The following is a 24,398-nucleotide window of genomic DNA, read 5'->3' on the forward strand; positions in this document are numbered from 1 at the left end:
TCTTAAAATAAAAAAATATAATAAACTTTAGTTTCTACTTTTACAGGACTTAGATAATTACTAATAATTTCTTATTATAAATCTAGTAATTATATTTTATAAATAAATTTCTTTTTAAGAAATATATTATAGGATAGAGGATTTTCTAATTATCTTACTAGAATAATATTTTTTTATATACTATTCAGAAAAATTAACTTCTATTAGAATTTTTTATTTAAGGTTTTAATACACTAGAATAGAAACAGTAATAAAAATCTTCTTAAAGATTTTAAATATTTTTTAGATCTCTAGTATCTAACTAAACTTAATATTTTTTTTTATAAATTATATTAAGAGTTTTAAATAGGTCCCCCAGTCTTTAAAAAACTACTAATAGAAGTTAGTAAATCTTAAAAAGGTCCTAATATTATAGATAATCTTTAGGATCTTTTAGTCTTATATAGTCTAAATTTTAGTAAGATTTATATGGATCTTCTTTTCTATTTTAATAATAAATTCTAAATACTTAGTAATAGTTATCTTAAATTTATATTTATTAATATTTATTTAAAAGTCTATATTTTATAAGCATCCCAGTACCTGCTATACTTAGATATAGTATTTAATTAGACTTCTATCTATAAAAATAAGAATATTGTTAATATAAATAAAGTAAAATTTATTAAAAAATTTCTATAAGATTTAGTTAATATATTATTAAAAAATATTTAAGTAGTTAATAAACCTAAAAGAAACTACTAACTATTTAAATAATTTAAAGTAAATATAAAATATAATTTTCTATTTATCTTCTTCTTTAATTTAGATGCGGTGGAAGGCCTGGATAATATTTAATTTAATATAATATTAAGTTTTTAAAATGTATTGGAGGGTTTTTTAAATAAATAATAAAAAATATTAATCTTTTATTATTATCTAGTTTAATACTTAATAGTTTATATAGAAGTATAGACTACTACTAGATTTTAAGATAAATAATATAGAGATAACCACCAGAAAGTTATTAATCTATATAAATCTTTTTTTAGAAGATTAATTAGAGTCTTTTATAGTACTAAAAACTTTAATTAATTTATTTAATAAAGAAAGTTTTAGAAAACCTCCTCTTTCTTTCCTTTAATATTTTTAATTATCTTTATAATATAGTCTACCTCCAGGTGATAAGATGGTAGAATATCTATTATTATTTTATTAAAAATATTTAAATATTTATAGTAAAATTTTAGTAGCTTACTCTTCATTTCCGCGGGATCTTTTAACTAGTTAAACTTATAAAAAACTTTATTAATATCTATTAGACTTACTATAAATAGCTTTATTAGATTTTTTTTTTCTAATTTTTTCAAGTACACCATGTGTTAGTAGAGATTATATATAATATTAAAAAATAATTTTATTTTTATTTATATTATACCTCCACTCCTATATTCTAAATATAGAGTATAAAATCCTTAATTTGAAATACTATATTTTAGTACTTCATCCACGGGAGTTTTAGTATAATATTATATTTATATATATATAATAAAATATAAAAATATATATACTTTTATAAGCTCCCGCTTATGTCTAGTAATATCTTTATTAATTTAGTTATATAAGTCTCTTCTCCTTCAAACTCTTTAATATTTTAGGGTTCGATAGGAACACACTCTAGTTTATTTTTATTTATAAAGCTCTGGTTAATTATTTTATATAGTGTATAGCTAATATCAAAGTATAGATAGACAAAGATAGTAGGATAGCAGGTTCTAGCAGGCGAGTAGAATCTAGATAATCATAACAACTGAGATTCTAGCTAGATGCTGAGCTGGCTACTAGTTAAGCTATATATAGATTAATAAATAAGATATAACTTGAAGCTATAAACAGGGTTTAGAGGGTTAGTAACTTTTAATTATATCTAGGAATCATATATTAAATAGTAAATCTTAATAATATTTTTCTTTTTCTAGCTTAAAAGATTACACTATAATAGTACTTTCTTTTTCTTTAAATTAAACTTTTATAAGGTGAAGGTCTGGATTTATATAGATAATAATAATAAAAGTTCTCAATAATCTAGTAGATATTCTCTAAGTATTTTATAAGTTTAATAATAAAATTAATATATTCTATCTATTTAATAAGATATACTAGTTAGGAGCGGCCTCATTCCTAATAATTCTAAAAAAATTTTAATATATTTTTAATCTTTTATTCCTCAAGTCCATTGACTTTGATATAAGGAGGAGGAGGCTAGTATTAATCTAATAATAAGTTATTATTAGTAGGAATAAGCAAGCTTATATTAAATATAGAATAAATTTTTATACTTAATAGGAATTTCAGGCGGTATATATAGAAACTAATAATTTCTTTAATTAAATATAGATATATAATATTTTAATTAAATTTCTTACTAGATTGCAAGATCTTAATAAATTAAATATCTAGCTAGACTTTTTAATCTTTTTAAAATCTTTAGTTAAAGTAGTATCTTTTATTAGCTTATTCTATATATCTAGTTTAAATTATAACTATCTTAGTTCTTATAAATTTTATAATAATATATATTTTTATAACAAATTACTCCACGTCTCTAGTAGTAGGTTAATTAGGAATAGATATAGATTTAAATCCTATTTATAGATAGAAATTATAATTAGTAAAAAATAATATAGTTTTAATAATATTAGAATATATAATATTTAAAATAAATTTAATCAGGAAGAGCCAAGTACTCTAATTATTTTATAAATAGTTTATATAAGTATAAAGATATTACTCTAATATAATATTTACTTATTTTATTTAGTTATTAATCTCAGGATGGTAAGTAATTAATAATTAATTAATAATATCTAGATATTAGATTAAATATTTCTAGAATTTAGCTATGAACTAGAGTTTCTAGTTAAAGACTATAGAATAAAAAAAACCATGTAATTTTTATATATATTATATATATATTATAGCCACTCTGGTGGTATTAGCAGTGGAATTATAAAATATTAAATATTTTATTTTAATAAATTTATTAATAATTACTAGTATAGTATTATATTCCTAGTTCTTGAGTAGATATATAGTAAAATTTATAGATATATCTTATTAAATATACTCAGGGACTGGTAGAGATTTTAAAATATTTTATTTAATTTCTTAAAATAGAATAATATAGTAATAGATATAATAATTTTTTATTTATTATTCTATATAGTAATAGAGATTAGATTAGTAATATTTTTAAACTAAAAATTTATATATATAAGATTTTTTAGGATGTCCCAAGAATAATTTATTATATATTAATTAAATTAAATTAATTTTTAATTTATCGTAATCAAAGATCCAGAGGTAGTTTTTATAAAATAGTAGATTTTTTCTTTTTTTATAAAAAATTAGGAAGATGCTTAGATAATAATCTTTACTAATTATTAATATCTTTAATATATTTTATACTTATTTATCTTTTTTATACGCGTCTTGTAAGATATTTTAGATTTTTAATAATAATAATAAATTTTATTTATTTTTAAAAATAATATTATTTTAAGATTAGATTATTAAAATTAGGATATTTCTAGAAAAATCTTCTCCAGGTTTCTTTTATATAGATAGTTATTTAGAATCTAGAGGTATTCTATATTCACTAAATTTAGGATTTTTCTTAGTAGTTTTAGGTTTAGGGTTCTCTTTAGTTTGAATAAATAAATAAATGGAATCTAGATTTTTTTATTTTAGTATAGTCTAGTTCTAGTGTAATAATTATTTATTTTTTTTTAAAAAGATTTTCTAATTTTTTAATTAGACTATCAAGTTTAATTCTATAGTACCTAGGTTAGTATATAATTTTAAAATTAAAATAGAATAAGAATTCCGACTATCAGATTTAATAGTGGTTTAAGAGTTTGGTTAATATAAAATATTTTAGATTATAATAATTAATAATAATTTAAATCAGAAATAGAGTTTTTTTAAATTTAGAGTATTATTTTTTAAAGTAATAAATAATTACAAGTAATTCTTTATTATAGATTTTATAATTATATTCAGTTGGGGAGTGTTTCTTAGAGAAAAAAATTATAAAATATAATAATTTATTTTTACTATATTAAAATAAAATTCTAGTGGAAATATAATTTAAAATATTAATTTTTAATATTATTTTTCAGATCTAATTAAATAGCTGGAGTATTAGAGCTTCTATAAAAATTTTTTTTAAATAATTTAAAATATTTTAGCACGCGGGAGTCTAGATAAAGAAAATTTCTTTTTTATAAATTATATAAGAAAAATAATAAGTTTTAAGAAATTATAGATAAAACAGTAATAAAAGTTACTAAATCTTAGAAAAATTTATATATTTATTATACAGGCTAGGATAGATTATTTAATAATAATTTTAATCTTTTCTAGATTTATATAGAATTTATTACAGCCTATAATTAGATCTAGAAACTTAGTCTTAAGAATAATAAACTTATATTTTAATATTTTAGTAAAGAGTCTAGTCTTATATAGTTTTATAAGAACTAGCTGGATATACTCTATATACTTTATTTAAGTATAATTATAAATTAGAATATTATTTAAATACGCTATATAAAAGACATCTAAGTAATCTTAAAATATATTATTAATATAATGTTAAAAAATAGCTGGAGCTTTTATTAGTTTAAAAAATATTATTAATAATTTATATAAGTTAAGATAAGTGTGGAATACTATCAGCCACTTCTATCTTTTAATAATTTAAATATTATTGAAAGCGCTGATGATATTAATCTTAATAAAATAATATATTTTTTTTAGATTATTTAGAGTTTTTTTTATAAATAAAAATAGATAGTAATCTTTAATAAAAATTATATTTAAAATATAATAATTTATATAGAATCTGAGCCCTCCTCTAGATTTTTTAATAAATAGGACTAGTGAGGTGGCGGATAATAAGTTTAAATAAATAAAATTTTTCTTTAAATTTCTAAATAATTATTTATAAAGGGTCTACAGTTCATCCTGAGACATACTATATAAAGAATTAAATAAGAAAATCTTTTTTTTTAAAATAATAATATAGTCATAATCACGATAGAAGAGAAGTTTCTTTATTTTTTTAGATAAGAAGACATCTATAAAATCTTTAAATTTATCTGGTAGTGTAGGATTTTTAATACTAAAAATAAATTATAAAATAATATCAATCTAGTTTATAGTAATAATATATATTAGATAGTTTTAACGCGCGTAAGCCGCGTAAACTATAATAAAAACTAATTATATATTCTAGTCTTTCAAAGGCAGGAAGGGTGCAATATATATTAAATAAATATATATTAAAATATTATATAAAATATAGATTTTAATTAAATAAATAAACATGTTATAATACCAGTGGTAGTATAAATTAATAAATTAAATAATATACTTAGTGAAGTTTATTTAAGGATTATAGATTTTTAACTAAGATAGGCTAAGTATAATTAAGAAGTAGGCTAGCTAGATAATTAAAAATAAAATATTTTTTTCTATATGGTTATAGATCTTTAAAGTTATATGAGTATAATAGATGATTATTCCAGTCTTATTTTTTTAATTATTAAATCCTATAATAGACTTAGGATATTTCAGGAAATATAAAAATAAATAATAAATTTTTATCTAATTTTTATTTATAACATGCGATATTAAGCAACCGGTATTAACTATTATATATATAATAATTTTCTAGTTATCTAGATTTAATATAATAAATATAATTATTAAGTTAGTCCTTCAGAACTCCTCCTTAATGGAGAGTTTTTTAATAATAATATTAAAAAAAATATAAATGCGTGAAGTAGTATTTTTTTAATAGTAATTTAAATTAAATATAGTTTTTTTAATTACTTACTAGAATTAAAAGAGTATAGTTATTCTAATAATATTATAATTCTTAATTATAGGACTAGTATAGAGAATCCTATATTAGATAAATTTAAGATTTTTCTTATTAGAGATTCGGTTCACGCAGGCAGCAATTAATAGTAAGGAGAAGACTGGATCTATCTTAATAAAAATAAATAAAAAATATAATTAATTTATTAGGCTAAAGTATTAGATTTAAAATAATTATAAATTAGATATTAGTTAAATCTATAATGGAAGTATTCTCCCCTTTTTTTTTAAATAATTTTAAAGCGTGGAGAAGAATAGTAAATAGATAATAAATCTATAGAATTATAATTTAGAATAATTAGTCTTTAGTTAGGAACTCTTATAGAAGATTTCTATAAGATTTTTTTAATAATTATAAATATAATATATTAAATATTAGTTAATCTCCATGGGTAGTTCCGGGAGTTAGATTTATATTTTAATTAATAATTATTTAAGTTCTGCAGGAACTAGACTAGATTATAATAATTTTTTTTTAAAAATATATTATTTAAAAGCATAGTATTAAATTTTTAATTAATATTATCCTCTAGAATGGTTATTAGAGAATCTAAATATAAATAAATTTTATAGATAAGTCTCTTAAATTTAGTAAAGTATATAGTAAATTTATAGTTCTTTTATTATAAGTAATATAGTTCTTACTGGATATTATAAGCGCGGTTAAAGTCTCTAAAAATATGTTTAAATATATTTAAGATATTTATAAAGTTATTTAAGATATAGTTATTATTTTTTATAAAAGATTAGATCTAAGTATAGGGAATCTTACCTAATTAGTTAATTATATAAACTTTATAAATAAAGATAGTAATATAATAATTATAGTTAATATTTATTTTTGTCTTGATCTGCGAAGTAAAACAGCCTAAATTTAAATAATTACTTTTAAATTTATTAAGATTAGATAGTTATTCAGAAAGAATAATAAAAATAAAAGATTTAAAATTAATTAATATAGTTACTCCTACTAGAGAAGTTATAGATTTTTTAATAATAAATTCTAGAGTTAGGGCAGGAGTACTAACTACTAATATAATAGTTTATATAGTTTTAATATACTTAGTTAAGACTTGATCTCTTTTCTTAATAATAATCTTTTTAATAGCTAGAATATTAATTAGCTGATAATTAACTTCCATAATTTATTAGGCCTGGTATATAGTTATTATATTTTATATATTAAAGTCTTATTATAGATAATCTTATTCACTAGTGATTTCTACAGTAAAGATAAACATTTATTTATAATAATTATATTATTTTTTAAGGTGTTCAAAAATGTGCTAGACTAATTTATCTAGCTTATTAAGATTAATTAAAGATTATAGGATGATAGTTATTTCATAAGCCTACTATCTCAAGAAAGAATTACATAATATTAAGATATAAGCAGGCAGGGATAGTAGGATAGCAGGTTCTAATAAATAAGTAAGATCTAAATAATAATAATAACTAAGATTCTAGCTAGATACTAAGCTAGTTACTGGTTAAGCTATATACTGGTTAATAGATAAGATATAGCTCAAAGCTATAAACGGGGTTCAGGGGGCCGGTGGCTTTTAACCGTGTCTGGGGGTCACGTGCTGGGCGGTGAGTCTCAGCGGTATTCCTCTCTTCCCAGCTTGGGAGGTTGCACCGTGACAGCTAATATTAATTAAAATATTCATAAAATAAATTCTATTAATTAATTTTAATATAGAGAAAGTGTGATGGTTTTTAAATTCTTAAATTTTCTTTTTAAATTTTTTATAACTTTAGTTAACTGGTGTGTGCCCTTCTAAATAATAATCTAAAGAAATTATATTTTTTCTAAAACTAGGAGCTACTGGATAGCTGGATCTTTTAGAATCTAGCTAGTCTTACTAGCTAGATTATTTTTAAATAAAGCTTGATAGACTTTACTTTTTAAAATACTCTTCAAATCCTAGAAGTGTTATAGTAGTAAATATAAGTATCTAATAATATAGTATTCTAAGAATTTATAGTATATATAGAGTCCTATTTCACAGTATTTAGTTAATATTTCTTTTAATATTTATTAAATTTATTAAGTAAGCTCTATACTTGCTACTATAAGTTTCCAATCTATAATACTATCTATAATTATTTTTTTAGAAGTATTACTTACCCAGGCACTAAAATATCTTAGTTATTTTTTTAAAAATTAGTTCACCTCCGTGAGCTCATTAACTATTTATTTAATTTATTAGTAGAAGTCTTTGAAGTCTAGTTTCTATTTAATATTAACTATTTATTAATAAATATTATTATTCAGGGCTTGGTATAAAAAGTTTTTTTTATTTAAATTTTTCTAACTATATTTTTTAGTCTTGATTAGCAGGCTATTAACTTCTACTAGAAAATTATTAAGTATTTAGTTTCCTTACTTAAGAGTAAATAGTTTGCTGATAACTTTCTTCTATTAGATTAAATCTTTATAAATTAGTTTAAAATAGTTGATTAAAGTCATGGCTAAGAAGATTAGGATTTTATAATTAATCTCTATTTATAAATTAATTTTTACTTTAGTTTTTTTATCTAGAAATATAAATATATACTAAGCTTATTTAACTAGCGTGCTAATAAACTATTAATTAATTTTAATCTTTATTTATATTTTATTAAGCTAGCTCGGGAACTTACTCTTATCTTTTCTATTAAAGCTTATAAAAATTAATAGCTTTAGTTTTTTTATATCAGTTAAATCCTAGGCTAGTACCGGTACTAATACTAATATAGATAGAGATACTATAATAAATATCTACGAAAATAGAAATTAAATATTAATAATTTATTTAACCTATTTAAAACTAGCTCTAATCTTATTATTTATTACTAGATTCTATTAGATAATAATATATTATATTTCTATATTTTAGATTATTAATTCTTCAATACACCTAGCTAATTAATTAATAATATTAGCTTAAATAACGCCTTCATAATAGCTAGAAATATTTATTAGTTTATTATAGTCATTGCATATTACTAATCTATTATCTAATAAATATTTCAAAGAAAGAGTAAATTTAAAACTATAATAGACTAAGAAGCCAGGTGGATTACGTAAGATATAATAATCTATAAAAAAATTAAATTTACTAGAGAAAGAATTATCTAATCTATAGATTAGTTAGATTTACTTATAGATAACTCTTTCTAAAAGATTTCTTTATAATATTAGTGAGCTTCTTTATTATTTTAGAGATTTTTATTCTCTCTGGAGATTTCCATCCTTTCTTCAAATATTATCAGATTAAGGTCTAGGACCAGATAGGTCAGAATATAGATGTTCTGATTCCAGATGGCTGACAGGGCCTAGCCCTTTTCAGGTATTAGCTCTAGAATTAATAAATATATAAATAAAAATAATAATACTATTTTTAAAAAATAGAATAGTAATTATAAAACTATTATTATTATTTTTTAATAGATTTTATAAGTCTATTATACTTACTTAAGTTTCTAATTTATTTAGAATAGAGATTTTTCCTAAATATTATTTTTTATTAACTTAGGTTTTTTTATAGAGGTTTTTAAAGTTTTTACTTATATAGTCTTCTTTTTAAAATATTTTTTATTTTTATGGCCGGGCTTCTTGTAGTAAAAATACTTTTTATTTTTTATTAAAGTTTCTTTAATCTCTAGTTCCATACTTAAAATATAAGTTAAAGTTTTAGAAATAGTGTTCTCAAAGTTTAGAATATTAAAGAAGATATAAGAATTATAAGATTTATTATAATTACTAGTAGTAGTAGTGTTGCTTCTAATATAATTCTTTATTAAATTTTTAATTAAGTTAATAAAGTTTGTATATTTCTCTATATAATTATTAAAAAAATAATACTTATTATTGAAGCTATGTATAGTAGATTTTTTTAGTTTAAAAAGTAGTTTACTATATAAATCTTTTTTTTAGAAATTTTTATTAATTTTAATTTTTACCGCGAGATAATAGAAAGTAGAGATAAAAGTATAAATTTTTTTTTTTAATTTTTATATATAAGTCTCGGTACTGGCAGTGGGTATTATAAATTTTATAAAAATTAATAAAAATAGTTTCTAGATATTCTAGTATATTCTTAATATTATTATAAAAATTAGTTATACTTAGATAAAATCTAGGTATTAAATATCTTCTTATATTATTTTTATAATAGTTAATAATATAAGTTTTATATATTACTAGAGTAATAAATTAATCTATATTAATTTCTAGTTTTTAATATATAATTAGTACCTAGTCTTTAAAGGAAATATTCTTTCTATTATTAAATAAAAATAGATTAGGAATTTTTATTACTTTTTTAAATTTAGAGATAATTATACTTTAAAAATTAATTAAAGTTTAATAAATAATTTATACCGCAAAGATATCTTATTTTTTAATAATATTATTTTATTTTTTAACAATATTATCCTGTTTTTAAGTAAGAATAATTATTTTTTAGTTTTATTAGTTTTATTTATTAAGAAGATTATCTCTTTCGGTCTCTAGAGTATTAAAAATTTTTAAAAAATTTTTAAAAGTCTGCTTTAGATCTTTTTTATATTAGTTATTAAATTTAGTTTAATTAAATCTATTTTTCCAGTCTAGTTCATCAGGTAATATTATAGAAAGTTATTAATTATTTTTAAAACTAGAAGTCTAATTATTTTCTCTAGCTATTTTATTTATTTATTTAATTAAGTAGGTTTTTTAATTATTAAATATTACTAAGAACGTGAGATAGGGACTGCTAATAGTTTAATAAAAACTAGTTATATATAGTAGTAAAAAAAAATGAAGAATGATATTTAAAATTATAAGATAGCTATTTAATATAATAAAATAAGGTTATATTAGTGCTAACTACTCTAGAACTTTAAGTGTAAGGAAGAAAAAAAAATAAAAAATATTATAAATACTCACTTGAAGAAAATAATAGTAAAGTAAATAAAATAAACATAGTCACATGATCCTAAACAAGGCCCTAAATGAGGCTGCCGTCACAATTCCTATCTTTTTTATAGATATCATCGGGTTAAGGTCCAGGACCAGACAGGTTGGAATATAGATGTTCCGATTCCAGATGGCTGACAGGGCCTAGCCCTTTTCATACAGATGAAGCCAAGCCACAAGGAAAAGTTATATTCATGGACCTTATAGCAAACACAAATCTAAAATTTGACAGATAGCAAGGACAGGATATAAATCTATGATACAAGAATAAAAGAAAAGCCTCTCTAAATATAAGGTCTAATACGATGATCTCTACTTTATCACTGAGGTCAAGACCTGCCAGTACGGCTATAAGCGCTAAACCAAATATAGGAACTTGATTGGTTAATGACATCGAGTGCGGCAGGCACAGGACTATCCATCACAGGAATAAGTGGTCCCAGAATCGGCCATACCCCGGAATGTGTACCAAGAAAATTTTATTCCTGTAACAATCAGTCTCGGAAAAGAAACATACCTAAAGCACGGAAGATCTTAGGAAAAGGGAAGACCTAATGATAACTACTACTACTGGTAATTACCATCAGATTACAAAGCCCAGGACATGTCTTCTTCCAAGACACACTCTCCTGTAACGCATGTTAGGTTTATTGGAGCAAGACTGGTTAGTATATGGAAGACAGTACTCTTGGGATATCTCGAACCCTTCACAAAAGCTAGAGCCAGACTCTAAGGAATATATTCTCCCTTTATAAGTGTCTTTTGTAAATCATAACAGCAGTAGCATGCCGCAGAACATGGATTCTGTTCCAAAGAACACACAAATACTTCTTAGAAACATAATAAACATTCTTGAGAATGTAAGTTGCTTTCTAGTGTTCTAGATATCTTCAGAACACTAAAAGCTCATCATAAGCCCTACCCAGCCATATGCCGGGTGGGAGCGGGGAGCAAAGTCATTGACATCCCTTATTCTGCCTGGCTCAGCCCTCAGCTACTTAACCAGGCGCGTGTCGTACTGTGACAAAGGGCTAGTGTTTAATGGAACAGCGGCTTCTCCCCGCAGGCTATAATCCTTTTCCCTTACTAGCTAGCAGGGGGTGCCAGGGTAATAGAAATACACGTGATAATAGGAATCCAGTGGGAAATGAGGGTGTATTTGGCCAATGACCTCTAATACCCATCCCAGATCATGGGATGTCCGACCACCTCTTTTCTTCACTTGGGGTGATCACAGCAAGTAGAAGCCCGTACTAGACCGTTTCCTCCATTGTTAATCTCATGTTCATGCTCTTCTAAATTCTACTGGAAGATTTTAGCCAGCCTCCTAGCTCCGAGAGTCAAGATATTGAGCCCTCCTTTTACTCCCCAGAAAAAGTTTATAAACTACCCATCTTCTACTGCCGCCCGTGTTACTATCATGATCTACTCTAAATATGCTTTTAGAGTGAATCATACCAGGCTCTAGTTACTACTAACTAAGTTATTTAGTGAAAGATTAGAACTTTCAGTTACTTGCTTAGAGCGCGTATTACTTATAAACCCCATTCACAGGAGGTGAGTTATATGAGGGGCTGAAGCCTCACAGTTACTCACCCCCATCAAAAATACCCCAGTCGATGAGCATTTGCGCGCAGGCTTTTCAACCCTTTCAGCCAGGTCAACCTACAGGAACAGATGATAAGTCTCTGTGGATAGTCTAGTCATAGCAATTCTAGATTGGGAAATATGACCTGGAATGAATAGGGTTGTTATATAATATCTATTCCTCTTGAGAGAACAATGAAGTTCGTTCTGGTATACATCCCTGTTGGCCCTTCAACTGAGCTGCGATATCTAGCCGGCTGGAATTAGCGCTCCGCTCGCCACTACTCGAGTCATCACTCATTCGCAGTTTGGAAAGAGCTCGGGACTCGGGACAGACCTAGCAATCGCTCTTGTGAGGGTGATAAATCTTTGCTCAGGTTGAAGTGTACAATCTGTCCATTATGCCTGAACCGGATCATTACGTAGACATCGGCATCGCACTCTTGGGAAGATCCGAAGGATTCAAAGAAAAGCGTTTCTTTTTTCGACGAGAGCGTTGTCGCCATTTCGATCGGGGGCGGTTAGTCTGACGAATCGAAATTTCCGGCTTTGCTTTGCCATTTTGCCTGCAACTTCTGGGTCTCCCGAAGAGAATGTAGGGGTGGGGGGGCGGTTTAACCCCCATATTCATAGGCCCAGCATTGTGTCTAATTGCTCCAGTCATAGCGCCGGGATGCATGAGAGAGCGACGCAGATCAGAGGGTGCTCTGTGATACTAAGAGGTCGGAAAGGAGCTCAAAGGTTGGAAGACAGAGAGAGAACCAACGCACTTGTCACTTCTCTCACCCTCATCTAACCACAGGAAGTCAGTTATCGCAAGAAACGTCAGAAGAACTTTCTTGACAAATCAAGTTCCTATCTTTGTCACGCGCTTAGTATCTGTTATGCACTCAAACATGCTAAACACTTACTTACAATGTACGCTAGGCTCGTGAGATGCGTGCTAAACACGCACGCAACCAATCCCTAACACTTGGGAACGACCGTGAGATGTAATAAATGGTTCCTGGTGGTCGGCCAGCCGGTCCTCCTAGCATAATTTGGATTAATGCACACAACTTTCTAGTATATCAGGGCTCCCGGCGCGCTCAAGATCCTCCGAGACGTGGGTCAAAAAGGGCAAGGACCAGTCAACCGGAAAGCAGCGACCTCCCTAAGTATAAATGATAGTAGACTCTATTCCGTTGGCTCAACCTTAGGGTATTCAGCACTTCCGGCCGAGTTGGCAAGAGGAAAAAACTAACCCTCAGCAGCACGACAGTGCTTGCACTTATTCCTGCGATAACCTCCAGGAATATTGCGGCGGCGAATCCGAAGTGGGTTGGGAAGCGGGGGCTGCGGGCGGAGGTCATGGATACTGCTACTCTGGCGGGGAGATTAGGGTTTAGGAATAATGGAGCGAGGGTAGTATTAGGGCGGGTGCGACAGGTAGCGGCTCTCAGGGAGGGGGTTTATTCTTTAGAGGTACCGAGTAGGAGTGCATTGTATCTCAGAGGAGAGATGCTTTGGTTGGTGGTTCAGCTCGATGGGGGCGAGGGGTTGCGCGAGGGGAAGGTATAGTTTGGTTGTTTACTATTGGGTATGGACGGCGAAATATGAGGTCTTAGAAGATAGAGAAAGGGAGGAGCGGAGTAAGGATCTCCGGGTCACTGGATCAGAGGGTATTGAACGCTTCTATTCTGGGTTGAACATAAACAAGGGGGAGGAGGGGGGTTAGGGCTTGCGCGCGACACAGACCACGCGGGGCATCGAGAGCGCTGCTCCCCGGGCAGCCTCGACGCTGACCTCGGCCAAGAGCGCCTCCAGATCGCGGGCCTCCGGTGCCATGCCCTTGGCCTTGAGACTGCCGGCGAACTCCAGCATGGTCATCAGATGTTGGTGGCCGTTGGCCATGATCAAGTCCCGGCGATCGGTGAAGTGGTGCAGGTGGGCGTCGACGAAGCCCTCGCGGGTGAGAATCTCGTCCAGCCGCATGACCCAGTCGTGGCGGCCCTTGGAATAGACAAACTCGCGCAAGCGGTCGAAGGCGGGGGTGGCATGCGTGGGATCGATGCGACGGACGTGGGTGTCGGGGTAGTTGAGGTCGTCCCACTGGATGTAACCACCCGGTTTGAGCATGCGGTGGGCGTAGCGGATGATTGGGGTGGGATCGCTGTTCTCCACCACCAGGATGAGCAGGCGGAGATGCACCACCTCGTATTGTCCGACCAGAGGGTCCGGCAAGGGGGCCAGAATGTCAGCCTGGTGCAGGTGCACGTTGGCGGGCAGCCAGGGGCGGGGCGGCGCCTTGCTGAGATCCAGGTCCAGCCCGTCCAGGGCCACGTCGGCGTCGGCCGGCAGGGTCTGCGCCAACTCGGTCAACCACAGCGCCGTGCCCGTGGCCACGTCGGCAATCCGGCCGGTGGTGGGGACGGGGATCGAGGGATGCAGGGTGAATCCCAGTGAGGCCTTCCACAGGAAGATCTGCAGGTTCAGGCGGCACACGGCCGGGGAATCCTGGCCTAGGCTGTACCCTTTGCCGTCGGTGAGATGAAAGCCCGCCGCTGGAGTAGACCCGGTCATGGCTGGGCTGGAGTGGTCGGGGGTATCTGACTTGACTTGTTAATGGAGTGCACCGGAAGTGGGTGACACGATAGGGATATATGACCGGTCCATCGATCCTTCTCAGGAAAGTGGAGGCCAAACTACTAGTACTACTCGGCGATATGTGGGAACCCACTATCAGTCCGTAGTAAGCCTGACAAACCGCCTGGAACACCATAAATTCCGCCCCCCTCTCCGAAGAAAAACACGGAGGGACTCAACCGGGACAAAGCCACCCACAGCCCAACATCATGTCAGCCATGTCATCCCTTCTGGTGGGACTTGCCGTCGGTGCGGGCACAGGCCCGGAGCTGGCCGAGGTGTTCGAGCAAGTGATCCACGCCCTGGCCGCGCCGTATGGGACGAAGATCGACTTCGTCCGCTCCCCGCGGATCTACCATTCGTACGCCTCCCTGCTGGCGGCCAACGAGACCGATGTCGTGACCGAGGAGACGCGACAGGATACCATCCACTACCGGCAGTTCTGCGAGGAGGCCGCCGCGCGCGGCGTGCGAGCTATCTTCCGCACCTCGATCTCGGCCCAGGCGCTGTATCTGGTGCGCGAGCAGCTCGAGGCCGTCAAGTGCGAGCATTACTGGCAGAGCCCGACCGCATCGCTCGTGCTGGTCCGCGATCAGGCGCAGGGATTCTACGGGGGGATTAACACGGTGGAGGCGGATGGGCAGGCCGTGTCGCGCACGGTCCAGTTTCGCAAGGCCATCTTCGACCGAATCATCACCTTCGGCCTGACTCGCGCGCGACAGCTCCTGGCGGAACGAACCACGGGGGTGGCGATCGAGACGATCACGCTCGTCTACAAGTTTCACCTGTTTGACGGGCTCTTCTTGCAGTGGGCCCGCGATTGGGAGCAGACCCACGGGGTCACCGTTCGCTGCGTGCAGGGCGACACCATGAACCGGAACCTGTTGGCGGCGGGAGGGATCGAGGGCCACCAGGTGCTTATCGCCGCCAATGAGTACGCGGACCTGATGCAGACCGTGCTGTTGGACCGGTTTGGGCTCGGGGCGCAGGAGGGGGCGTGTGCAGAAAACATCTATCTGCATCCCACGGTGCAGGGGCTGAGCGAATGGCAGACGGCGCATGGGTCCGCCGATGATCTGACCGGACAGGGCATTGTCAATCCCACGGCCACGATCCGGGCCGTCGCGGCCATCTTGGAGGAGAAGGCGCTCTGTGTGGGAGTCAAGCGCATCACGGATCTGGCCCTCCACCAGCTGGCCGTCCAGGGCGTACAGACCCCCGACCAGGGCGGCTCGGCCACCACCGCGGCATTTGTGGAAGGATTCTTGGATGCTGCTGCTGCTGCTGCTGCTGCTGCTTCGGCGGTGACATCGGCTACGTCTCCGGCCAGTCTAGCAGCAGTCGCATCCGACACCGCACTGATTGTGGTGGATTTCCAAAACGACTTTGTCACGCAGTATCGGTCGCCACGCGAGATGGAGCGGATCAGTGCCAACATCGCGCAGCTGGTGGATCAAGCCCGCCAGGCCCAGACCGAAGTCATCTGGGTCCGATTCGTCGGAGATCCGGAATATCAGCCGCGGAGCTGGCGCCAACGGAACCAAGAGCAACAGCGTAAGCCGTGGTGTCTGCGCGGAACCTGGGGGGCCGAGCTGTTTGGGGCGGTGCAACCGCGGGCCACGGAACGCCAGTTCGAGAAACGTGCCTGCTATGACCCCTTCCTGGCACCGGGATTCGAACACTATCTGCTGGAGCGGAATTTGGCGCACCTGGTCGTGGTGGGACTGTTCACGGATGTGTGTGTCGATGCCACGGTGCGCGGAGCCTTCCAGCGGGGGTGGTTGACGACGGTGGTGAAAGACTGCACGGCCGGCCATCATTTTACCGAGGAGCAATGGTTGGCGTACATGCAACGGGTGTACGGCACCCACGTTGCCGAACGGGGCGCGTTGGAGGGGGTTTGGGGGCCAGGGCCAAGAGCGACGAAGGAGGCCGCCGGGGGGAATACGAGGGCCATGCAGGGCCTAAAAGCTTAGCGCTGCAGTAGCCTCGGCGCAAAGTGGAGGGGAATGGACGCGGTAAAGGGTATCTAATAGCAATGCAATCTCCCGCTTAATATATCCAGCCATGCCATCCATCCCTTTCCCGCCACGGCCACTCCTCCCCCTTCCTTCCTAGTCACAACCATGCATCCTTCGGTCTGGTACCGCGATGATTTTGGCCCCCGCTTGTCGCCTGCCTGCCGGTTAGTCTATAATCGGTGGAGTGGCATCGCCGACACTGACCTTCCTGCGCACTTACACCGCGTCGTAAGTTTGGTTCCTGCACCCCACTGCTGCCATGCACCCACCGGGGGCCAGTGAGGACTAAATCTCCTCGCCGCAGCGCGATCGAGCTTGGCCCGTCGGACAATACCCCTGCATCGGCCAATGGATGTTTCTGCTGCCCGGGCTGGCAGGCTTCCCCGAATTCCCCTCGATGGTCGACCTCGTGCGACAACGAGAGGCCACCGTGCTCGACCTGGCGTGTGGACTGGGCCAGGACCTGCGGCTGCTCGCCGCCCACGCCGACGGGGCCCCGACGGCGCGCTGGTGGGCGCTGGACCTGGAACCCCGCCTGTGGGAACTGGGCTACGAGCTGTTCGGCGACCGCGATCGCATGGCCGCGCACTTTGTGGCCGGCGACTTTCGCACGCTCGACCTCACCGGCGACTCGCCGCTGGGCCCCCTCCGCGGCCACGTGGACCTGATCATCGCGAATCAATTCATCCACCTGTTCGACCAGGCCGATCAGCGGGAGGTGATCCAGCGGATTATGGGGCTGTCGCGCCCGGGCACGATGGTGGTGGGATTCCAGCAGGCCCGGCGACAGCCCCGCGCGGATGCACGCCCCTGGGGCACCATGTTCTTTCATAGTCGGGACTCGTTCGTCGCACTGTGGGAATCGGTCCAGCACGACACGGCCACCGAATGGACCGTGCAGGTGCGCGAGGTGGATCTACGGCGCGATTGGGGTTTGCAAGAGGAAGATGTGGCCTGGATGCCCGCCGATCAAGTCGGCATAGAGTTTGTCTTTGTCCGTAGCCACTAGCAGCTCCAACAAATGGAACAGAAAATCATGATCATAATACAACAAACTCAATCAGACGAGATTTTTTCTCAACTGGACGGGAACGCCGGGAGCAGCTCGTGGACCAACCCAATGGTCTCGGGGATGCGATCCACGAACGGGGCCAGATGACTGCATTCCATCTCCTTGACGATGAACGTCTTCCCGGTGCTGCTGATCATATAGTGTTGCGCCTCCTTGGGCACCGCCTTGTCCGCCGTCGTGACGATGAAGGCCAGCCGTCCGGCGTAGGCGACGTCCGCCCAAGCCGGCGCGGGCTGCGGCGAGAAGAAGGCCAAGGAAGAATGGGGTTGCAGGAAGGTGGTGAGATCGCCCAGGAGCGTCGGGTCAACTTCCGGAGCAAAGTTGCCGACCGGGTCGTCGACGATGTTGAGTTGCGCGGAGGGCTGAGGGGGGGAGAAGGGAGAAGTCATGGCAGTCAGTGTGCGAGGCCCAGAGAAAAGAAAAACACGGAGGGGAGATGGATTGTAGCATGGGTTCACTCACCTGGTCGAGAAGGATCCAAGGGGGGAGATTGCCGCCCTGCAGACCGGCGCAACTGTGGCCTTCAGGCACCACGAAGGCCGCCAGGAAAATCAGCCCTAGAATGCCGCCCGCCAGGCCCTGCTGCTGTCGTTCCAGCTTGGACAATCCACGAGCCGCCGAGGCACCAGGCATGCCGGCGTACGAGTGCATCAACAGCACCACGTCCTGGCCGTCATCCTCAACCAACGTGCGCAGCTCCCGCTGGATGGCGTCGCTATCGGCTTGGCAGTCGGCTGTGGCAGGATCGGAGGGATTGAGCGAGGGATAGCCGGCCAAGTGCGCGCGATACCCGGCTTGCGTGAGGGCAGTCAAGAAGGGCTGGTAGAAGTCCGGCGTGAGCCAGGCACCGGGAATCACGACGACAGTAGTCATTCTGAGGATCTTGGGGGTTTGGAGGGGGGTTAATTGGAGAGGAGGGAATGGACGGTGATTAGCAAATGGGTCCGGCCTGTATTTGTATTGGAACCTTTGCAGCGCCGTCGGTTGTGATCCCTGAGGGGACATTTTAGTTCCGCGCCCCCAAGGAAATCCCTGTCCAACTCCGGCGCAAACTGGTCCTGGTCCTTTCTCCCCTTTCGGGTTCGGTCTTACGTGGAGCCCCAAAGTCGCGCCCCCCTGTTTATAAAACCGCGCAAATCCCGCTGAACTGCTGCTGCCTTGTTCGTCTGCCGGATGGACTGATCGATCTGAAGCGCGATACCATGGATTTCACCCCTCCGGCCGGGTTGGATCTGACCGAATCCAAGCGTCCCGAGCTCTATGGAGCCTACTCCACCACCTATGGCCTGGCCCTCGGGGCCTTTGGCCTCCGCATGGTGTCGCGCATGCTGATCTCCAAAGTGGGTCTGTGGTGGGATGATTATCTGGTTTGCATCGCCATGGTATGTCTGCATTTCCCCTCGGGCTCCGCCTTTTCTTTTGCTTGTCAGATGGCATGCCGCATGCCGCATGCCGTGCACTAACCCGACGCCACCAGCTCACAGCAACCGCCAACTTCGCCGTCATGATCGACTGGGTCAATCACGGCGTCGGGCAGCACATCTACCTCTACGGCATGGCGGGCCTCCATCACTTCCTGCTGAACCTCTTCATCGTCGAGATCCTGTACACCCTGTCGATCTGCTTCACCAAGTATTCGATCCTGATGTTCTACTGGCGCATCTTCAGCATGAGCAACATCCGGTACCCGATCTATCTCATTGCCTTTATCGTGACGGGATGGGGCCTGGGGGTGATCTTCACCACCATCTTCCAGTGTCTCCCGGTGCATGGCTTTTGGGATAAGACCATCCCCTCGCACTGCGGCGTGGATGTCAGCAACTTCTTCATCGGCAACGCCGTCCCCAACATCCTCACCGACTGGGCGCTCCTGACCCTCCCCCTGCCCTATATCTGGAAACTGCAGCGCAGTGCCTCGCAGAGATTAGCTCTGACCGGCGTGTTTGTGTTGGGTGGATTGTACGTGCCTTCGGATTCCCCCCCCGCCCTCGCCCCAACGTGGCAGCCAGGTCGAACTAACCGATTGGGGCCCCCCAGCATTTGCATCATCTCGATCGTGCGTCTCGTCATCATGCTCAATGCATACAAGGTCCCCTCGCTGGACGAAACGTGGGTCTTCGTCGGTCCCTCCAAATGGACGGCGGTGGAGACCAACATCGGGATCGTGTCGGGTCGGTGGCCCCCTGAGTGATCCCGGACCCCAGATGGTGCCTCCGAGCTAACCACATCCCCTAGCCTGCCTGCCCTCGCTCCGACCGATCATCACCCTCATGAAGAAGAAGGTGTCCACCACGCACGGTGCTTCCCGGGACGAGAGTCGGCCGGACAGGTACCAGCGCTACGGGAGTCTGCATTCGAGCGGGAAGCGCGGCAAGCGCCTCGGAGAGGAGGATGAGACGGCCCTGACGCTCACAGTCATCTCGGTGCGCACCACGCTGGACGTGGAGTCTTCGTATCCGGCGGAGGCTCGGTGAGCTTTCGGGGTTACGGTGTACATTAGGATTTCCCATGATCGAGGAGTCGAGGTACAGCCAGCGTCTTCGGTGGGCTGTACATCCGCCGGTGGATAAAGGGATCGAAACGGGTATTACCACCGTGGTGGGCATGTCTTTTTTGTCTTCTTTTTTTATCTCTTTGGTTCTCTTTCGTTCTCTTTGGTTGATCTTTGATTTATCTGTGGTTCACCAAGAACGACGACATCACTCAGGGCAGCACCGTCGTTTATCAGTCCGCCTCCTCACCACCCACCTCCGGTCGATGCCCCCGGCACCAACCATCCATCTCCATCCGCGGCCTCAGACCGACCAGGCGTCGCAGCGGAACAGACTTCCCAGAAGGAATAACAATCGGCGCGAACCCGATCCAAGCAGCCAAAAGCTCGCGAGTCCCCGATCGGAACTGATCATGATGGCGGTACGGGGACGGTCGCGTGAGGAGATTCCCGACTGTCTCACGGAAGAACCGGACCGGTCGGGGTCACACGGGGTGTGCTGTCTCCGGTGCTTCACGTCGCCCGACGGCTCGGCAGAGGCCCGGCCGGAGCTTGCCCGGTCGCTCAGGTTCGAGTTTGGTAGATGCCTTTGACGGTTTGGTTGTCTGTCCGCCGGCAGAGGAGGTGTGAGTGGGCTCGGTTAGTGACCAGGTAACTTCAGTACATGGATGGAGCGTATGGTGGTGGTGATAATTATATCATCTAGGAAGACATATATAGTCCTATGCTTCTGCCGAATACTTCCTTTACTGTCAAAGCCAATAACCAGGATCATTCTTAGCGGACGCCAAGAAGTAGAGGGCGTCGATTGAAGATCACGGAAACGACCACCATCTGCAGATGCTCGTCTGCAGACTGTCTGTCACTGTTTCTGTGAAGACAGATGGCTTAGTGCTGACGGCCGGGCATGCACCCCTGTCGCTGATACATCCTGGCAACGGTCTGGGTCGAGTCAGGAATTATTCTCCCCGATAGTAAAATACATCCTCGTCCCTCGAACCTCACGAATATTCATGGAAGAGATCGAGCGACGGGGCCAGAAATTAATACAGGAGTGTCGGAGATTTCATCCAGTACTACCTATCAATACGACCGCGAGAGAGAGAGATATATATCGTCCGACCATAACGGCGATAGTCATTTGGAGTCTCGAGGCTTTTTATCTGGATCATAAGTTTACATAAATTATCACTCGTGATTCATCGCACGGTCTACAAGAGGATCCCCTGGACCGTGGCCAACGCTAGGATCAAAGCGAGGATCTCCGCACCCCCCGGACCCGTCATCGACCGTCCCCCGGCCGACTCCGCCGTATGATTCGCCGACCCATTGACCGAGGTGGGCGCATCGCCCAGTCCCAGCGGCAGCCCCTGGTAACTAAAGGTCAGATTCTGCGGAATGGAGGTATTGTAACACTGGCCATTGGCGATATCCAAGTTCGTCAGGTCATCCGGATGTCGGAAGAACATGTAATTCGACTGGTTGAGATGCTTGAAGCCAGAGGTATCGTAGGGGAATCGGTCCCCCGAGTCCGTGGCGCTCGTGTTGCGGAGGAAGATGCACTGCACCTGGCCGGGGAAGGTGGTGGCCATTTCCGGGTAATCGCGCATCACGTCGCTGTTGCTGGTGTCGGCGACCAGAATGAATTGGCGCTGCGGGAAGGTCTCAAAGATCTTGTTCAGGAGGAACTTGCGGATCGACAGCGTGGCCGAGACATCGCTGAAGTTGAGGGGGCGGGTGTCGAAGGACCCGCCGGGGTAGTTGTCGTAGATGAATTGCATGTAATTCCGGGTGACTTGTTCGGGGGTGGTGGTCTATCCCAGGATAGTTAGTACATGGCTGCTGCAACAAAGGACCGAACAGGGACTGACGAGGTAGTGGAAGTGCAGGTTGGGGAGGCTGATCGACCAATTACGGTAGATGTCGGGCATGTTCTCCCAGGGTCGAAAGGGACGGGCAAACGAATTGAGCAACCCCTGCTCGGGTTCGTAGATCTTCGTGACCCGCAGGATGTCGTCAATGTCCGAGATGATGGTGAGCCCGGTGGGCGGCACCAGATACGCCGTGCTGTTGCCAAGGGTGGCCCCCTCGACGTACGTGTTGAGTCGTTGGATGGCCGTGGTTTCATTGCCGGCCGTCAGACCGTTGGCGGCAATCGGCACGAAGGTGTCGAAGTCGCCCTCGACCGTGGTATTATAGGGCAGGGTGAGGTCTTGGGTGCCCCCGGTGGTATTCGAGGCGCCCCCGCCGCCGGGCTGTCCGCTGGAGCCCTGACTGGGGGCCGGCTCCAGGTGGATCGTGTTCACGACGACGTGCGGTTGCTGGACCACCAGGATTTCCGCGGTCAGGTTCCGGGCTTGATCCTGCTCAGACTCCGACAGGTCGGAGATGCTGGTGTTGCCGAGAAAGACGTCGGCCAACTGGTTCAGATCGGCGACGGAGGTGTTGGGCTGCTTGTAGACATTGCCGTGGAAGCGAACATTCCAGCCGGAGCGGGTCCAGTTGGCGTAGGGGTCGATGTTGAGCACGTTGGTGGGCAAGGCGGCCAACTCGGCGCTGTTCAAGCCCAGGGAGCTCACCACGGCATCGCCCGTGGGGAACCCCTGGAAGTAGTTGGGCACGCCGGATGCGACCCACGACGGGAGATCCGATCCTAGTCCCGACAGGACGCTGTTGACATCGGAATCTACATCACTTAACAGGTTGCGACCCGCCACGCGAGACGGGGGATGCTGGACGGGCGAAGGGGTGATGACGGGCGCGGGCGGGGCGACCGCCGGAGCAAAGGCCGTGGGAGCCGGGATGGCGGAGACAACTGGTGAAAGCAGCACGGCCGGCACCAGGGCCTGCGCGGCAAACGTGGATCCCCTCATGTTGGCAGGATGATGCTGAATGTAGGGATACTATGGAGGAGGCTGTCCCCAATGTTTAAATACCTGCCGAGACACCCACCGACGTCATGGCCCTGCAGATCGTCGGAGAGCTCCAAAGCCCTGCAGGCCACTCTGGAGTCTCCTGCAGTGGTTCCGTGCGAGACCCTGCCCCACAGTTAATTAAAACACCCTAGCGGACGAACCAGCGATTGCGATGCAGGGCACATCAGGGTCTCCCTACGTCATGGCGTGGGTGATGTGGACTCCAGCGTACTGTGTATGGAGGACCCTTAGGGCACCAAAGAGTGATGCTGACCGGTCACGTCATCTGGAGGGGAGCGGTGCGCGATCGGGAGGTTCACCATGTTCAACAAACCATCGGCCATCGCGTGGCAGATACTTTTTTTCCAGGAGGATGGCAGTGCTGACGGCATATGGAAACCAGTATAACCATTCTCTCGCCTCTCCAGTGCCTATGCCCAACGAATGCGATAATGTGCCAGCCGTATTAAATTCCGTCCACAGCACATGGATCTCCGCGAGATCTTGGGACAACTTAATCGCCCCGACCGTTCGGACGCCGATCCGGCGCCATGGTCCTTACTTCGGTTCCCACGGTGACCCTCTCTGACTTGCAGATCGACATGGGCCACTTACCTCGCACCCCTGGGGAACAACAACTGTTCTGTTGGTCGCACTTCATCAGCGCCTGGACCCAGGATGTAATATACCATACGACCCCTCCCGAGCGAGAATCTGTATTTCAGTCCGTCCTCAGAGATCCATTGGGTAGAAGAAGACGCTGTCCGGTCGAGTATGGTCGCGTGCTCGGGTTGAAAACAGGAACAAGTAGCCGAGC

At 40.1% G+C, this 24,398-nt stretch overlaps 6 protein-coding genes across 6 annotated transcripts; 3 read left to right on the forward strand and 3 right to left on the reverse strand.

Moving 5' to 3' along the window:
* Positions 1-14,116: 14,116 nt before the first annotated feature.
* BO80DRAFT_426398 (uncharacterized protein) lies at positions 14,117-15,505 on the reverse strand. Its single transcript, XM_025719762.1, has one exon. It carries the CDS (start codon positions 15,017-15,019, stop codon positions 14,171-14,173), a length of 849 nt encoding a protein of 282 aa, XP_025573726.1. The 5' UTR covers positions 15,020-15,505; the 3' UTR covers positions 14,117-14,170.
* On the forward strand, positions 15,054-17,217 carry BO80DRAFT_123261 (Isochorismatase hydrolase). The gene has a single exon (XM_025713509.1). It carries the CDS (start codon positions 15,292-15,294, stop codon positions 17,056-17,058), a length of 1,767 nt encoding a protein of 588 aa, XP_025573727.1. The 5' UTR covers positions 15,054-15,291; the 3' UTR covers positions 17,059-17,217.
* On the forward strand, positions 17,190-18,207 carry BO80DRAFT_123232 (class I SAM-dependent methyltransferase). The gene is made up of 2 exons (XM_025713508.1): positions 17,190-17,331; positions 17,408-18,207. Exons 1-2 carry the CDS (start codon positions 17,209-17,211, stop codon positions 18,110-18,112), a joined length of 828 nt encoding a protein of 275 aa, XP_025573728.1. The 5' UTR covers positions 17,190-17,208; the 3' UTR covers positions 18,113-18,207.
* Positions 18,056-19,517, reverse strand: BO80DRAFT_426401 (alpha/beta hydrolase). The gene is made up of 2 exons (XM_025719763.1): positions 18,638-19,517; positions 18,056-18,537 (listed from the first exon to the last, which is right to left on the reverse strand). The coding sequence occupies exons 1-2, from the start codon at positions 19,178-19,180 to the stop codon at positions 18,181-18,183; spliced, it is 900 nt and encodes a 299-aa protein (XP_025573729.1). The 5' UTR covers positions 19,181-19,517; the 3' UTR covers positions 18,056-18,180.
* On the forward strand, positions 19,378-20,649 carry BO80DRAFT_359115 (putative integral membrane protein; the record flags this gene model as incomplete). The annotated part of the gene is made up of 4 exons (XM_025715912.1): positions 19,378-19,557; positions 19,653-20,134; positions 20,213-20,346; positions 20,411-20,649. The coding sequence occupies 4 exons, from the start codon at positions 19,378-19,380 to the stop codon at positions 20,647-20,649; spliced, it is 1,035 nt and encodes a 344-aa protein (XP_025573730.1).
* Positions 20,650-21,724: 1,075 nt separating this feature from the next.
* BO80DRAFT_503190 (phosphatidate phosphatase App1 family protein) lies at positions 21,725-23,554 on the reverse strand. Its single transcript, XM_025724372.1, has 2 exons — positions 22,538-23,554; positions 21,725-22,480 (listed from the first exon to the last, which is right to left on the reverse strand). The coding sequence occupies exons 1-2, from the start codon at positions 23,537-23,539 to the stop codon at positions 21,878-21,880; spliced, it is 1,605 nt and encodes a 534-aa protein (XP_025573731.1). The 5' UTR covers positions 23,540-23,554; the 3' UTR covers positions 21,725-21,877.
* Positions 23,555-24,398: the final 844 nt, after the last annotated feature.

This window comes from Aspergillus ibericus (assembly GCF_003184845.1).
Source record: "Aspergillus ibericus CBS 121593 unplaced genomic scaffold BO80scaffold_28, whole genome shotgun sequence".
In the NCBI taxonomy this organism is placed as follows: domain Eukaryota; kingdom Fungi; phylum Ascomycota; class Eurotiomycetes; order Eurotiales; family Aspergillaceae; genus Aspergillus; species Aspergillus ibericus.

Coding starts and splice junctions, on each gene's coding strand:
- BO80DRAFT_426398 (XM_025719762.1), bottom strand. CDS start 15,019: ATGACCGGGTCTACTCCAGCGGCGGGCTTTCATCTCACCGACGGCAAA.
- BO80DRAFT_123261 (XM_025713509.1), top strand. CDS start 15,292: ATGTCAGCCATGTCATCCCTTCTGGTGGGACTTGCCGTCGGTGCGGGC.
- BO80DRAFT_123232 (XM_025713508.1), top strand. CDS start 17,209: ATGCATCCTTCGGTCTGGTACCGCGATGATTTTGGCCCCCGCTTGTCG. Junction 17,332..17,407: donor CTGCGCACTTACACCGCGTC/GTAAGTTTGGTT, acceptor TCCTCGCCGCAG/CGCGATCGAGCTTGGCCCGT.
- BO80DRAFT_426401 (XM_025719763.1), bottom strand. CDS start 19,180: ATGTCCCCTCAGGGATCACAACCGACGGCGCTGCAAAGGTTCCAATAC. Junction 18,538..18,637: donor CTTGGATCCTTCTCGACCAG/GTGAGTGAACCC, acceptor TCCCCCCCTCAG/CCCTCCGCGCAACTCAACAT.
- BO80DRAFT_503190 (XM_025724372.1), bottom strand. CDS start 23,539: ATGAGGGGATCCACGTTTGCCGCGCAGGCCCTGGTGCCGGCCGTGCTG. Junction 22,481..22,537: donor ACCTGCACTTCCACTACCTC/GTCAGTCCCTGT, acceptor ATCCTGGGATAG/ACCACCACCCCCGAACAAGT.